General features: G+C 36.6%; 1 protein-coding gene across 1 annotated transcript in view; it reads left to right on the forward strand.

Annotated features, from left to right (window-relative positions):
* Positions 1–1,954, forward strand: part of uvrag (UV radiation resistance associated gene) — a 111,928-nt gene extending 109,974 nt beyond the window's left edge. The window contains exon 15 of the mRNA XM_079410415.1: positions 693–1,954. Within this exon, the coding sequence (XP_079266541.1) occupies positions 693–1,401 (709 nt within the window). The 3' untranslated portion in view covers positions 1,402–1,954. The remainder of the gene's footprint in view (positions 1–692) is intronic.
* The last annotated feature ends 13,775 nt before the right edge of the window (positions 1,955–15,729 follow it).

Here is a 15,729-nt window from a genome sequence, read left to right on the forward strand (position 1 = left end):
ATTGTCTCATGATCCTTCAGAAATCAGCTAATATGCTGATTTGCTCAGGAAACACTTCTTATTAATAAAAACATCTCTTATCATTTGAAAATGTGATACCTTTTTAAGTTCAAAAGAACAGTGTTTAATAAGTATTTATAAGTCTTTACTGTCAATTTTAAGCTAAATTAAAGCAATAATTTATTTTTTTCTCAATTTTTAATTTTAAGTGGATCTAAGGATTATTTTACATTGAGTTTGACTTCCTGTGTTTTTGTTTGTTTGTTTGTTTTTTTCTCAATGTAAGATAACCTGACTTGGTGGTACTTTTATAAGTTTGCAGCTTGCTTCAGCTTTCTGTGAAAGCTCCTGGTGAAGGATGATGAATCCTATACAATTGTTTTACTTTCTAGATGTCATATTTCAGATGATGTATGTAGTCCAACAGCTGTGTGTGTTTTAGGGGGGTGCGAGTGTATTTGAGTGCGTGTGTGAGGTTGAGGATCAGAGACTCTGGCTGAGCTCTCCCAGGCTCTCGTTGTGTGTAAATGAATTATGAGATGATCCATCAGCAACAAAGAGCTCCACTAACATCAGCATCTTCACACTCTCAAAAAATTTTTCCCATCCCTCGACTTCTTGCTTTCCTGATTCTGAAGCGAGGTGATTGAAAATCATAACCATGTGCATCTGTTTTTGGTTTTCTCTTTCAGTGACAGGCACCATGTCTCCATGTCCATCCCCGTCACGCTAAAGTCTCATCTCACCGCATCCGAAGTGGGCTTTCCGACCCTCTCCAGCTCCCCTGAACGGGACGTCCGGAAGCAGACTGGCTCGGATGCGGATAAACAGAAATACCAAACCCCTCCGCCTAGCTACAACACAGCCATGGCTCAACCTGATCCCATGATGACTCCAGAAGTCCCACCAGCGCCATCCACAGAGATAGTGAGCATTGAAGTAGGTAAGACTGTGGATACACATGGGGAAGGAGAGACTGTGTCTGAGGCACATACGGAGAAGCCTCTGGAAATACCTACGGACATAGCCAGTACATTACCGTCTGACTCCGTCCCTCAGCACCCAGGAGCCATGAACGGCTCGGCCGTGCCCAGCGAGGGTATAGGTTTGGGTGTTGCGGGTGCAGCCGGACTGTGCTGCTCCGTGGAGCAGGCTGAGGAAATTATGGGCACTGAAGCCACAGGGCTGGGATTGGGACTGGGATTAGTGCTGGGATTGGGAGGTGGCGCTAGACTGGACGATTACCCGTGTATCCCCGTGGAGCATGCGGTTGCGGTCGAGTGCGATGAACAGGTTTTGGGAGAATTCGACGCTGCTGGGATCGAAGAGGTTTCACGGCGCATCTATGCACTAGAAAACATGTCAAGCTTCCGACGGCCTCGGAAGAACTCAGAAAAATGACTGGGATATGAGAAACGGGTTGGAGGGTGACTGGTGTCCAAGTTGACATGAGGCTGAGCCTGCGTAATATTTCACCCTGACTGCAACAAGTATAGACATTACATAAAGAAATATATTATAATTAATATTGTTATAATTATTAATATTATTAGGAAAAATCTGGAATATTGACCAATTTGCACTCCTCGAAGCATTTCTATAATCCTTTAAAGTGAAATAAAGAGAATGTTTGGTTGAAATGCTTGTCGGATGTCTTTCTGAGTGTATGGATGTGCAGTTTCAATGGGATATTCCACCTAAAAATTCAAATTGTGTTATTTACTCTCCCTCATGTCGTTGTATGACTTTAATTCTTCTGTGGAACACGTAAGAAGATATTTAGAAGAACTGAATTGCAACTTTCAGTGAAAATCACCATTTGTGTAATTCATTTGATATTTGAAAGCAAAGAAATTATGACGGCCATAAATATTATTTTATAATTTTACTGCTGTTCTGTAAAGTAAAATAATAATTATTTAGTGCTGCCAAAAAAGACTAATCGTGATTAATCGCATCCAAAATAAAAGTTTTTGTTTACATGTGTGTGTGTGTGTGTACTGTGTATATTTATTATGTATATATAAATACACTCACATGCATTTATATATTTAAGAAAAATGTTACATTTATATATTAAATATTTACATGTTTATATGAATATAAATATATACATGTAAATATTTTCAAAATATATGCTGTATGTATTTGTATTTATATATACATAATACATATACACAATATAAACGCACATTATGTAAACAAACTTACTTTTATTTTGGATGCGATTAATCACGATTAATCGTTTGACAGCACTATTATTATTATTATATACAATTTTTAAAAACATTTTACATGTCCTTTGTATTATTAAATTAGTTTTGTTTATTAGCTTAATTTGTATAATTGATAAAAATATTTAAATCATATATTAATGTATATACAGTTATTAATAGTAATCGTTAAAATGTTATTATTTAAATTATTTATTAATGTTGACTAACAGATTTTTTTCATTAAACTAAAAAAAAATTTTTTTTAAATGCCACTTTTCTTCTGTGTTTTCCAGAATGGAACAACACGATGATGAGAAATTACACAATTTTCATTTCTGGGTGAACTAGTCCTTTTAAATGCCACTCAGTATTACAGCGGGAGCTTTGGTGTGCCTGGACCAACCTGAGAGCAAAGCCCAATATATACCAGGCTCTGTCCCAGGAAGAACGGCTGTTGGTCAGGGTGGGCAGAAAGGGCGAGGAATGTCCGTGTACCAATGACACCCTTTCTCATGCTGCACACACGAGTTCTGCTTCCAGAAGATGAGAAACATGCGCAAACCCCCCATTTTTTTTTCAAGCCTGACCATTGCGAGAACTCATTCTCTCTGATTTATTCACACAGAATTATAACCCCTGACAGCTGTGCTTCACAGTTTGATGCTGTGTCAACACTGGATGCGAGCGGCACGTCACCACGTAACAAAACTCAATAGCTTCTATTATACGCAACAAAGCTGTCTACACTTGAAGAGTTCATTACTTCATATTGTTGATGGCCCGATTCTATTTTTTCCACCCAGTTCTCTATTTTTTCCTCTAGATACAATTTTTGAGTGCTCCACTCCAGCTCTATTTTTCCCATTTGTATAAAATATTGTTTTATTTAATTGATCATCATTTGATTGCAATGAATTTACACTGACATTCAAATGAATTCTACCAATAGATCTTCTAAAATAACTTACAGTATACATAATGAAATTTTATACAAATGTGAAAACGTGCAATATCAGTCACTTCCAGTGTGAACAACAGGCTTGAGAAGGTTTAAGCCAAATCTTCAGGGTTGCTTGGTCTTTATTCCAAAATGAACTTTTTCCTTGAAGGCCCTTTAATGTCAACGAATTTTCCCAATGTGTCCAGTTATTCAGATATAAGAAAAACCAAAACGCAAATGATGTGCACTGCATACTGTTGAAGAGGAGCAGGATGGCCGTTCCTCTGCATTCACTGCAGCTCTTTTTTTTTCTTCATTATGGCACTGATCTTTTATATAATGTCATCTAACAACAGAAGCCATCTGTATGTGATTTTCCCAAGCAGTATTCAGCACTTATGTTTTGGTAACCTTTATTCCAGGTAAACACAAGAGTCAGATCCTCATGAATGTATTAATCATTAGTCTTAAGAAAAGACCACAGTGTTTTCAGGAAGGACCAGTAATGGTATTCTTCTACATCATTTCATCTTGGCCTGAAACTCTTGTTTGATTTCCTGTCTATTTTCCTTGAATGACTGTTGATACATGTTATATTTAAGACAAATACAAAGAAATGCATTTCCATAAATTGCTGTGACACTGTACATATACTTTTGTATGAAGGGTGTTTTATTATTAAAGACCACAGTTTAATGATATAAATGAGCATTTCAGTTGTCTTTTAATCTTGTCTTGTGTTTTAATAATTAATATAGATATTCTGAGAGCCCTATCAATTCTATATCAAGTAAATCATTACATTTAAATTACTTAAAGAGTGTATAGGGCTGTCAAAATTTTCCATTCTGATTTTGCTCTATAAATGATATATTGTGTATAATTCTGTGACAGATATAATTGTTTGGTACTGTTGTTCTCACAGAGTGCTGCCACTTAAACAAATCGCTCTGCCGGAGACGCCTCATAACCACAGATAAACAACGTTCTGTCTCCGAAGACAGAGGAGCTGTGGAGTGAAGACTCTTTCAGTCTCTGAGAGCCGTCACTGTCTTTCTGGACAGCTAATCCACTGCAGGTGTGAGGAATCCTGGGATTGAAGGCAGATCCAGCAGTTGGCTTAGCTGGAAAATCACGTCACCCCATCTTAGACACAGCAGAGAAGCAGGTGACGGCACTGCTATGGCAACACAATTGCTGGAATGTGTGAATGCATCTGATGTATTATTATGGGATGGGGAGATTGCATTAGAAAACTTCTTGAACTTTTCATGCTGTCATAACAGTGTCACTGATCTGGCGCAGCTGAAACTGACAGGGTCTGGTTTGATTCTGGTTCGACTCTTATTTGAGCCATGATACGTCCTGTTTTTGAAGAATGGCCACATTCATGCTTGAGATTGATATCTTTTTGTATATGTTCAGTGCTGAATACATTATAGATTTTGATAAAATACAAACTTTTGTTAAGGTCCAATTCTCACTATTAACAAACCATTAACTGCAAATTTTGCCTCAGTAAACTACTACTTGGCTACTTATTAGGTGTTAAGTTTAGGTATCGGTAGGATTAGAGATGCATAATATGGTCATGCAGGTTGTGTGCTTTATACACATACTAATAAACAAACAATATGTTAATTCACACAAAATCTGAATACTAAACAGTGCAAAATTCAAAAGCATGTTTTGCAACAAATTTGGTTTGAAAAGACCTAGTTAATGCCATATTAACGCAATGCAACTCCATCTTGAATTCGTTCTAGATCTGCTGTATGTTAATTCTGCTCAGTCTGTGCTGGAGTTCAATCAGTCCAGTCAGTTTGTGCATCTGTTTTTCTGTTCCTCCTCAGCAGCACCTCACAAAAGAGTCCAGCACCCGATGGCCTCAGAGATCACACTGCAAGAGTGTCTTGATTAAGTGCTGGAAATAGCGGGTGATGGGCACAGAACGGTAACAAAACTCTTGAGACATTTACAGAGTCGTACACAGGTGTATTGTGCAAACTACACTTCATAGGGATGTTTATATATAAGAATTCACGTTCAAGTTTTTTTGAAAATATTTAGCTTACAGATTGCATTGCAGAAATGCATTGAATGCAAATTTGTTTTGATATATTATGTTACGTTAGGCCTATATCATAAACCTAATAAATAATTGACCTTGTTTTTTAAATGGACTCTCTTATGCTCAAGCAAAGAACAGCATTTATTCCAAATAAAAAGCTTTTCTAACAATATAAGTCTTTACTGTCACCTTTTATCCATTTAACACATCCTTGCTGAATAAAAGTATTACTTTCTTCAAAAAAAAAAAAAAAATTACTGATCCCAAACGTTTGAATAGTAGTGCATATTGAAACACACAATTTCAGTTTTGAATAAACACTGTTCTTTTTAACTTTTTATTTATCAAGAATGATTTCTGAAGGGTCATGTGACACTGAAGTAATGATGCTGAAAATTCAGCTTTGCTTCACAGGAATAAATTATATTTTAAAGTATATTAAAATATTTGAAATTGCAATAATATTTCAAATAGATACAGCATTGATGAGCATAAGATACTTCTTTAAAATACTTTAATAATCTCAAACTTTTGAACTGCATTGTATTAAACTGTAAAAAATGTTTTCTCAAGTAACCTAAAATGTACATAATTTAGTTAAAATCAAGGGTCAAATCAAATAAAAATAGCACGTTAAAAGTTTCACACTTTTGTGTGTGTGCGCTGTACAGGTCTGGAATAAAGAATGTTTTTGCTCAGGTGACCGAAATGCCCGCCCAATAGAGAAAAGTTTCAGGAACATTGCTACTAAATATAGTTGGTTATTTAATAATATTTGTATACGTGTTATTATTTTATCTTTTACATTTTGCTTTTTGAAGAATTTTTTTTTTTTTTTTCAATGCATGTTAGAAGATGAGATTGTTTAGCTCTGTTAGGATGATTTGGGACAACCTTTGAACAGATACTGTTGGTCTAATACGTGTTTTGATGTATATTAAAGCAATAGTTCACCCAAAAATGCTAATTTGCTAAAAATGTACTCATCCTCAGGCCACCGAGATGAGTTTGTTTCTTCATCAGAACAGATTTAGAGAAATATAGCATTACATCACCTCTGCAGTGAATGGGTGCCGTCGGAAAGGTCGTCCAAACAGCTGACTAAAATATCACAATATTCTAAACAACTCCAGTTGTAATAAACAAATCTATCTTTAAGATGTTTTTAACTTCAAACCACTGGTTCTGGCTAAAATACGAGATCTCTATACATAATATTGCTTGCTTCAGTGAAAAGTGGTCTCATCTGAATGGGGAGAAAAATATGCACAGATCAAGCACTGTTTACAAGTGAAAAGAGTCCAAAACCATTCTAAACAAATGTTTTGGTGGATTTTGATGTGAGAGGACAACAGGAGTTTGGCTTTTTCAGTGGAGAAAGCTGATTATTAGCACCTTGATGGATTTGTTTCTTACAAACACAGCTTTTCACTTTACAAGACAATTTACAGTGTGGCTCGTGATATTGGTCATTCCTGTGTCACTAGCCGAGCCAAATAACCAAGAACACAAAGTCAGAGAAATTATAGCAGCAATGGATTATGATAAAAAAAAAAACACTTTTAAGACACATTTTTCGAATCCATGATGCAGCTGCTAGTTTTATGACTCCACATCTGCATGCTGCAATCTATTATTATATTTGACTCCGTATTGAAGTCCCTCAAAGTCTCCAAGTCTTATTTAAGGCCAATCCATCTCGCCATCCAATCAGCTGTCACCGCCGTCACGGCTCCCAACAGAACAAATCACTTCTCGAAAGTTCTTGGCATTCTGGACGTGTTGCTCAGTTAAGCCTCATTGCTTAAAATCACATCATGTTTTTATTCAAAAGCCGTAATGAGAGTGAACTTTGCTTGTTCTCTCTGTCTCTCTGCAGTCTCGTGTTTAGCCTCTCGAAATGCATTTGAGTGGAACGGATACTATTGGATCGATATCAGTATTTAAATTGGACCGATTTGGGGCACGTAAGCTCCAAAAAGAATAACATGACCTGCTCCATGACCTCTGCTGGAAACCAGAGCTTTGGACACAATGGCCTGAGACTGACGTCACCTCACTGCACCCAGACTAGCTCGAATTCACATTTTGTGTTAAATTAAGACTTTCGCACTGTGCGGTTTTCTATAATTACCTTTAGCAGGTGCCGATGACGTAACTGACACCAGACGTAAGAGTGGACAACATGGAAAACTCCCTGAGTTACAAAAGACTAACCTTTGTTTAACAATAGGTAACAAAATCACTGTAATCCCTCTCATAACGGCAAAGACGGATCATGTTTGCAGCGTATGCCTTTGTGTTTGAAATTTGGATGTATATGTTATCTTAGACTATGTGGATGTTTCCTGCATTATTTGTGACTACTGCTCCATCTGTCATCTTTTTTCTGCTGTTGTGTTCTTATTTCAGTGCTTCTCTCCTTTCTCCTCTAGCCATGGGGGGCTGTTTGAGGTAAGAATGCTCTTGTGTGATACAAAATGACTGTGCAGCTCAGCAGATAGCCTAAACAAATCCAACATCACTTAGCATGGGGATGTTAACATTTACACCCAGCTGGCTGAAGATCGGTCTTTCTGAATTCGAGATACTGTAGGTCTGATACACTGGTGCGCATATTCCAGTGATTTAGTACATTTACATGCAAATTTAAAACTTAGATTAGACAAATTCATGCAATTTGTCCTAAAACCCCAATTGCAGAGAAGTTGGGACATTTTGTAAAATGCAATAAAATCAAGAATCTGAGATTTGTTCATTCTCTTTAGTACAAAGAAAAGATTTCCAAAGTTTTCACTGACCAACGTAAATGTAATTTGTAAATATGAACAAATTTTTGCAAAACACTCCAAAAAAGTTGGGAAAGAGACATGTTTACCACTGTGTCACATCAACCTTCCTTTTAATTACAATGTTAAATTGTTTGGGAATTGAGGATACTAACTGTTAAAGTTTTGTCCAGTCTCGCTTCTGATGCTCAGCAGTCTGTGATCGTCATTGTCTGATTCTCCTTTTCATGACTGGTCATTCATTTTCAGTTGGAGTCAGATCTGGACTGCAGGCAGGCCAGTCTAACACATTCACTCCGTCTCTACGAAACCACGCTGTTGTAGCTCATGCAGAAGGAGACCTGGCATTGTCTTGATCTAATAACCATGGACTTCCCATGAAAGACATCATCTTGATGGCAGTATATATCGCTATACAATCCCAATATATGCCTGCATGTCAATAGTACCTTCGCACATATGCCAGTCACTCATGCTGTTTGCTCTGCTGCACCCCCATACCATGACAGACATTTGCTTTTACTTCTGTCACTAATGAAAGTCTGGACGGTCCCTTTGGTCTTTGGGACTGAGAACTCCAAATCCATTTTTCCTGGAAAGAGGTTGAAATGTGGACTCATCTGAGCACAGCGCACATTTTCACTGTCTTTTTGACTATCTGAGATGAGCTCTGGCCCAGAGAACCCGGCAGCATCGTTGCATAGAATTGATGTTAGCTTTCTCCTCGAGTAACAGAGATTCAAGTTGCATTTCTTGATGCAGCAGAAGACTGTGGTAAATGGCAGGGGTTTTCTGAAGTACTGCTGAGCCCATGTGGCTATATTTAACACCGCAGCAGGATGGTTTCTTATGCAGTGCCATCTGAGGGCTCAAAGGTCAAGCACATTCAACTGAGGTTTCCTGCTTTGCCCTACATGTACTGTGATTTCTCTGGATTCCCTCAATATTTTCACAATACTATGTATGGTACTTGGATAAAGACCTAAATTCTTTGCAATTTTGCTTCGCGAAATGTAATTTTTGATTTTTTTTTGACACTTTTCTTTTGTGAAATTTGCCACAAAGTGATGAGCCATGATCCAGCTTTGCTTGCAAAGATTGAAATGCTCCTTTTATACCCAAACATGATACCTTGACCTATTACCTGCTTACTGTGAACTGTTTCAGAACAGTTTAATGTGAATATACTACAACCTTTTCACTTTTATTTTGCTTCTGTCCCATCTTTTTTGTAATGTGTTGCAGTTGTCAAAAACAAAATGTGTTCATATTTACAAAATATGTTTACATTGGTCAGTGAAAACTTTGGAAATCTTTTCCTTGTACTTTGGTCAATTAAATAAAAGTTAAAGAGAATTAACAGATCACAGATTCTTGATTTTATTGCATTTTACAAAACGTCCCAACTTCTCTGGAATTAGGGTTGTATAAAAATATACTTTTTAAATGCTTTCGTCAACTGAAATCGTACATAATCACTATAGATTTAATTTTTGGTCTATATCGGTTTGGGTTTAGAGTTTCTGCAGACGCTATAGTGACCTGTAGGCTTGTCAGATTTCACTGTTGACTGTCTGAGATTTGAGCATTGTTCAACATGCAGCTAATATGATGTTTTAACATCTGCTATACTGTTTTGGAGCTTAAAAAAGCATCGCAAGTAAAAAAAAAAAAAAAAAAAAAATTCCTGCATTCTAATTGCCCTACTTATACTATGCCCTAAAAAGAAGTACTGTGACGACACTTTGGGTCGTTTCTTGTTTGGGTGTGTGGGTATGCATCTGTCTCTGCAGGTGTTCGGCTGATTGCTGCGTGATTGGGAACACCGGCGTGCAGGTTGTTCTTTCTCTGTAAAACATCTCTTTGCTTGACTGATTGAGAGTGCTCTTGGTTGGATCCAGTGACGGTTCTCCGGTCCTTTGTACCCCATCTCTCTGGATCGAGACGGGTTCAATAATGATCCATTTTAGGTCTGACGGTTAAATAAATTTAAATGGTTTTTCAACGCAAATGCACTCATCTTCTCCTTATTTGTAGTGACCCTTTTGGGGGTTGCAACAAGTGGGGGCTCATCTTAAACTTGTTAATTTGATGCAACGTTTTGTTTTTGTTTAAAAATTAAGTAAATATTTTACATTGTCTTGTATTTGTATTAATTAGGTAACAGGATTGGGAAGTTTTTGTTAATTTATAGGAGAAACGAGTGCATTTTGGGTTGTTAAATAATGTCCTTTCATCACAGCTGTATTGAATTTTTGGAAAGTCCTGGGATTGGTTTCGCTGGTAGGATTAAGTGGCATGACCTTTTGGGATATGTCAAATTTTAAATTTTTTTTGTTTATTTTTGAGCAGATCGGTGGTTGGAGCCGAGTCTCTTTTTGTGAAGAAAAAGTACATACTTTTGAGTGTGTAACAGAATAGTATGCAAGCTTTGGGACATACTACTTCGTCATTATTATGTCTTTAATAGACGCTCTGTTGCTTAGTTTTGAGTGTCCTGTCACCATTTAAACTGCCGGTCACAGTTAACATCATCTACATTTCGATTCATTTCCTACAGGACTGCAGAGAAATAAAGAGGCATGTTGATCTGCCAGTTCATAATGACACATTTAAAAATTGACCACCAAATGTAAAAATAGATCACCAAATGTATTTTTATAAAAATTGACATGTTACAGATTAAATATAACACATAACGTTAAATAAATATTTTTTCATCAGGTTAGATATCGATTACTGATCATTCAGTCCCCTTTCTCTACGTGTCCGTCGCTCTCGATATCCTCCATTGTTTTTTGTTTTGTTTTTTTAAACACTTTTTAGGCATGTTTGTAGTTCTAATCGAATCCTCATCCAATGCACAACCATTAGACTGTGCATGGAGCTGCACTCCAGATTTCGACTGGAAATAGTAAACCATCCAGATACCTTTGGGATACTCATTTCATCATAATATGATTTGGGACACTAATTCTAATTTCGATTACTATTTAGGATTGATAGTATGCGAATTGAGACACAGCAAATGAATCTTTGAATTGGGACGTAACTAATGATTTTCTTTTTTTCATTTTATTTTATACCTGTCCTTTTCCACTGATTCAGATTTAGAATATTTAATTGAGTTTTGGTACATAAATATTCACAACAAGATTAGAAAAAATAAGTCTAATGTAATAATCCATAATTTATTAGGAAATTTTGTATTATTATTATTATTATTATTATTAGTTAGTGTATATTAATTTAAGATCTATATAAGTAGTAATAATAATATATAAGGTAAAATATTATTAATAATGAAATTATCTTGAGAATAGTGCTGTCAAATGATTAATTGTGATAAATGGCATCGAAAATAAAAGTTTTTGTTTAAATAATCTATATATGTGTACTGTGTGTATTTATTATGCATATATAAATACACACACATACGGTATATATTTAGAAAATGTACTTATGTATATATATTCATAATTATAAATATATTTAAAATAATCTAGACTGACTTTTAAACTGACTTTTAGTGTGGTCAGATATCTACAGTACAGGCCTATTTGTCTCAAGTGTTGTGTTAAGTTGTTTTTCATTTTAGATGTTGATTTTTTGACAGACATATAAATAGTACTTCTTGTGGGTAAAAATGCCAAAATTTTCTATTTAAAAAAAGTTAAAACAACATTTTTGGCAGTGAGCTGTCTTTCACAATGCTGGTACTGTAAGTGATATTCCTGCAGGTTCTATTTTCCATATTTCATGTCTTCTCTATACTTGACCACTTGACATCCAAAATATGATATAGGTTTTCATCCTGTGAAAAATGAATTCCTGTCTGATTTATTGTTGAGAATATCTGATGTGCCCAGATTATGATCACGCTGTCTACGCAGTTTCCATATAACCTTCCTGATCTGATGATCCATTCGAGGGATGAATTAGACATTTGAATTAATTTGCTATTGTTCTTTCCTTTCTAACTCACAGGCACTGTTATGAAGCGAAGGCCTCCCTAAATGAAGGTTTGGTCATGTTGGAAACTGATCTATTTGGCCCTCGGAGTTTAACATCCCTAATACATCTGAAGCTCTGATGGTGGGTTAAAAGATGGACGCCTTGAATGATGGAGGACAGGAAAAACAGGGATAATGTGTGGGAATGACGAATGGAGGTGAGAACAGATGAAGCTCAGAAGACGGGAGTGTTGGAGAAGAAAGATGTACTTGATATTATGTTTCAGGTCAGAGGGGGTAAATGAGGCTTTGGCACCAGACTCACCGAGGGTTATCTGGGTTGGCCTGACACTCATAAACCTATAGCTCTCATATGATAGTGCTTTACAGTGTGTGTTCAGGGGGGTTTCCGTGGTGGTCTCTTTCTCTCACTCATTCTGTCTACACACACACTCTCTGAGTGGAATTCCTTCCAGTCTGCTGAAACGCTTCACTATCTGTGGAGGAACATTTTGGAAACATTGGGCTTGGCTTTTCTAACCTCCTGTGACTAGAGCTTTGAGACTTCCAGCCAAACCATTTTAAATTTATTTGATGGGTCTGTCTTGACAGTTTCAACTTGAAAATACCAATTTATATACATATATATCTAAAACATTAGACCGCTTTCTCCTTGCCAAACCCAAAAGTTGGTTTTGTGTGTCTGGGAAATCAAGTTAAAACAGCCATTTATAGATATGTCACCTTACATAGGCTGTAACATGATTTGATGATTTTATTTTTTCCTCTAAATTAGTTTAGTTTTTTTTTAGCTGTTTAATATGCTAACAAAAATATTAAAACCTTTTTATTATATATATATATCTATATATATCTATATCAGGGGCAGTCGTGGCCTAATGGATAGAGAGTTGGACTTGTAATCCGAAGGTCGTGGGTTCGAGTCTCAGGTCTGGCAGGGATTGTAGGTGGGGGGAGTGAATAACCAACACTCTCTCCACCCTCAATACCACGACTGAGGTGAGACCCTTGAGCAAGGCACCGAACCCCCAACTGCTCCCCGGGCGCCGCAGCGTTGGCTGCCCACTGCTCCGGGTGTGTGTTCACTACTGTGTGTACACTTGGATGGGTTAAATGCAGAGCACAAATTTCACTGCTGGTTATACTCTGTATAATTGTGTATGTAACAAATAAAAACTAATTATAATTATTATTATTATAAATTATAATTATTATTATAATTATTAATTATTATTATATATGTATATACATACATTTTACTCAGAGACCTTCATCATTTTCCCAAAGCTTTTTCAATTAGCTGTGCTTAGTTGTACATAAGCTAAGAACGATGTTATAATATTAAAATACTTTTTAATGTTTCATTATTAAAAATGTTATTGAATTGTTTTTCTCAAAAACACATTTTTATTAATTTTAATCTGTTAAATAATTTAATTATTTTAATTACATTTTTTTTTTTTTTTTTTTTAGCTGAGCTTAGCTGTCTATACCCCTGCTGATTTTGTACGTTTGCCCACTGACAAAGAAATGATCAGTCTATAATTTTAAAGGTAGGTTTATTTGAACAGTGAGAGACAGAATAACAACAAAAAAATCCAGACAAATGCATTTAAAAAAAGTTATAAATTGATTTGCATTTTAATGAGTGAAATAAGCAATCAGGCCTGTCAATCAACAAGATTTCTGGCTCCCAGGTGTCTTTTATACAGGTAAGGAGCAGAGATTAGGAGCACTATCTTAAAGGGAGCACTCTCTTGTTACCTGTATAAAAGACACCTGTCCACAGAAGCAATCAATCAATCAGATTCCAAACTCTCCACCATGGCCAAGACCAAAGAGCTGTCCAAGGATGTCAGGGACAAGACTGTAGACCTAGACAAGGCTGGAATGGGCTACAAGACCATCGCCAAGCAGCTTGGTGAGAAGGTGACAACAGTTGGTGCGATTATTCACAAATGGAAGAAACACAAAATAACTGTCAATCTCCCTCGGACTGGGGCTCCATGCAAGATCTCCCCTCGTGGAGTTTCAATGATCATGAGAACGGTGAGGAATCAGCCCAGAACTACACGGGAGGATCTTGTCAATGATCTCAAGGCAGCTGGGACCACAGTCACCAAGAAAACAACTGGTAACACACTACACCGTGAAGGACTGAAATCCTGCAGTGCCCGCAAGGTCCCCCTGCTCAAGAAAGCACATGTACAGGCCCGTCTGAAGTTTGCAGATGAACATCTGAATGATTCAGAGGAGAACTGCGTGAAAGTGTTGTGGTCAGATGAGACCAAAATCAAACTCTTTGGCATCAACTCAATTCGCCGTGTTTGGAGGAGGAGGAATACTGCCTTTGACCCCAAGAACACCATCCCCACCGTCAAACATGGAGGTGGAAGCATTATGCTTTGGGGGTGTTTTTCTGCTAAGGGGACAGGACAACTGCACTGCATCAAAGGAACGATGGACGGGGCCATGTACCGCCAGGGCCAGGGCATTGAAAATGGGTCGTAGATGGGTATTCCAGCATGACAATGACCCAAAACACACGGCCAAGGCAACAAAGGAGTGGCTCAAGAAGCACATTAAGGTCCTGGAGTGGCCAAGCCAGTCTTGTTTTTCTCAAAAACATTCTTTTTAATAAATTATATAGTTTAATTATTTTAATTAAATTTTTAGGATTCTTAATTAGCTAAACTTAGCTGTCCATAAGCTGAAAATGTCTTAATTTATTATAAAAATATAGACTTTCACTGAATAAATTAAAATGTTTTGCTCAGATTTTTTATTTTTTTACATTTTTTAAAATATATATTTTTAAAGTAGCTGAGCTTAGATGTCCATGATCTAAAACTTTTTATTGTATTGCCTTTATTTTATTATAAAAAAGTGTTGAAAAAATAACATCCATTTTGCACCATTTAAAAATATATATTATTAATATTTTTATATTTGTAAATATTTTTGATATTGTTTTATTATTTTTTAATATTAAATATTATTTTATTTATTTATTTATTTTATGTCTTACTCAAGTTTCTATCAGGCACCAAATGCAGTTTCAGTTTTTTATTATATTTTATTTTATTCTTTTTGTGAGAATGGGTGATCCTACCCATGACACTCTGGTGCCAAAAAGGAGCTGCCAGTTGGATTATAAAGAATCATAGCTTATGAGGGAATGCGTTACTGACTTGCTAGTAACAAATTGGATGGAGGTAGAGACTACCACATTCATTTATTTTCAGATTTTCACATTTCAGTAACATGGCAAGCCATTTCCTCCATCCCTCACTTAGCTCCCAGTGAAGCCATCAGATTCACCCCTTGTGTTGGCTCACTAGCAGTTTTGGATGTCGATGAGCATTATTTCTCCATGCTCTAGTTGTTTTTGATTACTTTCTCCCATGTGTTGCATTAACCAGCTATTATTAAATATTACCCTTCATTTCCATCATCAGAGGGACACATAATATATGATTTATATAGAGACATATGGAAGATCAACCTAGCGACTTTGTTAATTGCTTCTCGCCAAGTTTGCGTTCTTGGCACGAGGACACACAGACTTCTGTGCAGTGGTCCATGTTATCTGTGTCATAGACGTTGTGTGTTTACGCTCGAATTTCCATGTGGTCAGAGCGGGTGAATGCATTCTTCTGAGGACCGCATGGCGTTATTTTTTCACTGGGGAGAAGAAGAGCATGCCAGGCCAGATCTTCTCTTCAGAACCCCTGCTGAA

The sequence above is a fragment of the Barbus barbus genome, assembly GCF_936440315.1.
Source record: "Barbus barbus genome assembly, chromosome: 47".
Lineage (NCBI taxonomy): Eukaryota > Metazoa > Chordata > Actinopteri > Cypriniformes > Cyprinidae > Barbus > Barbus barbus.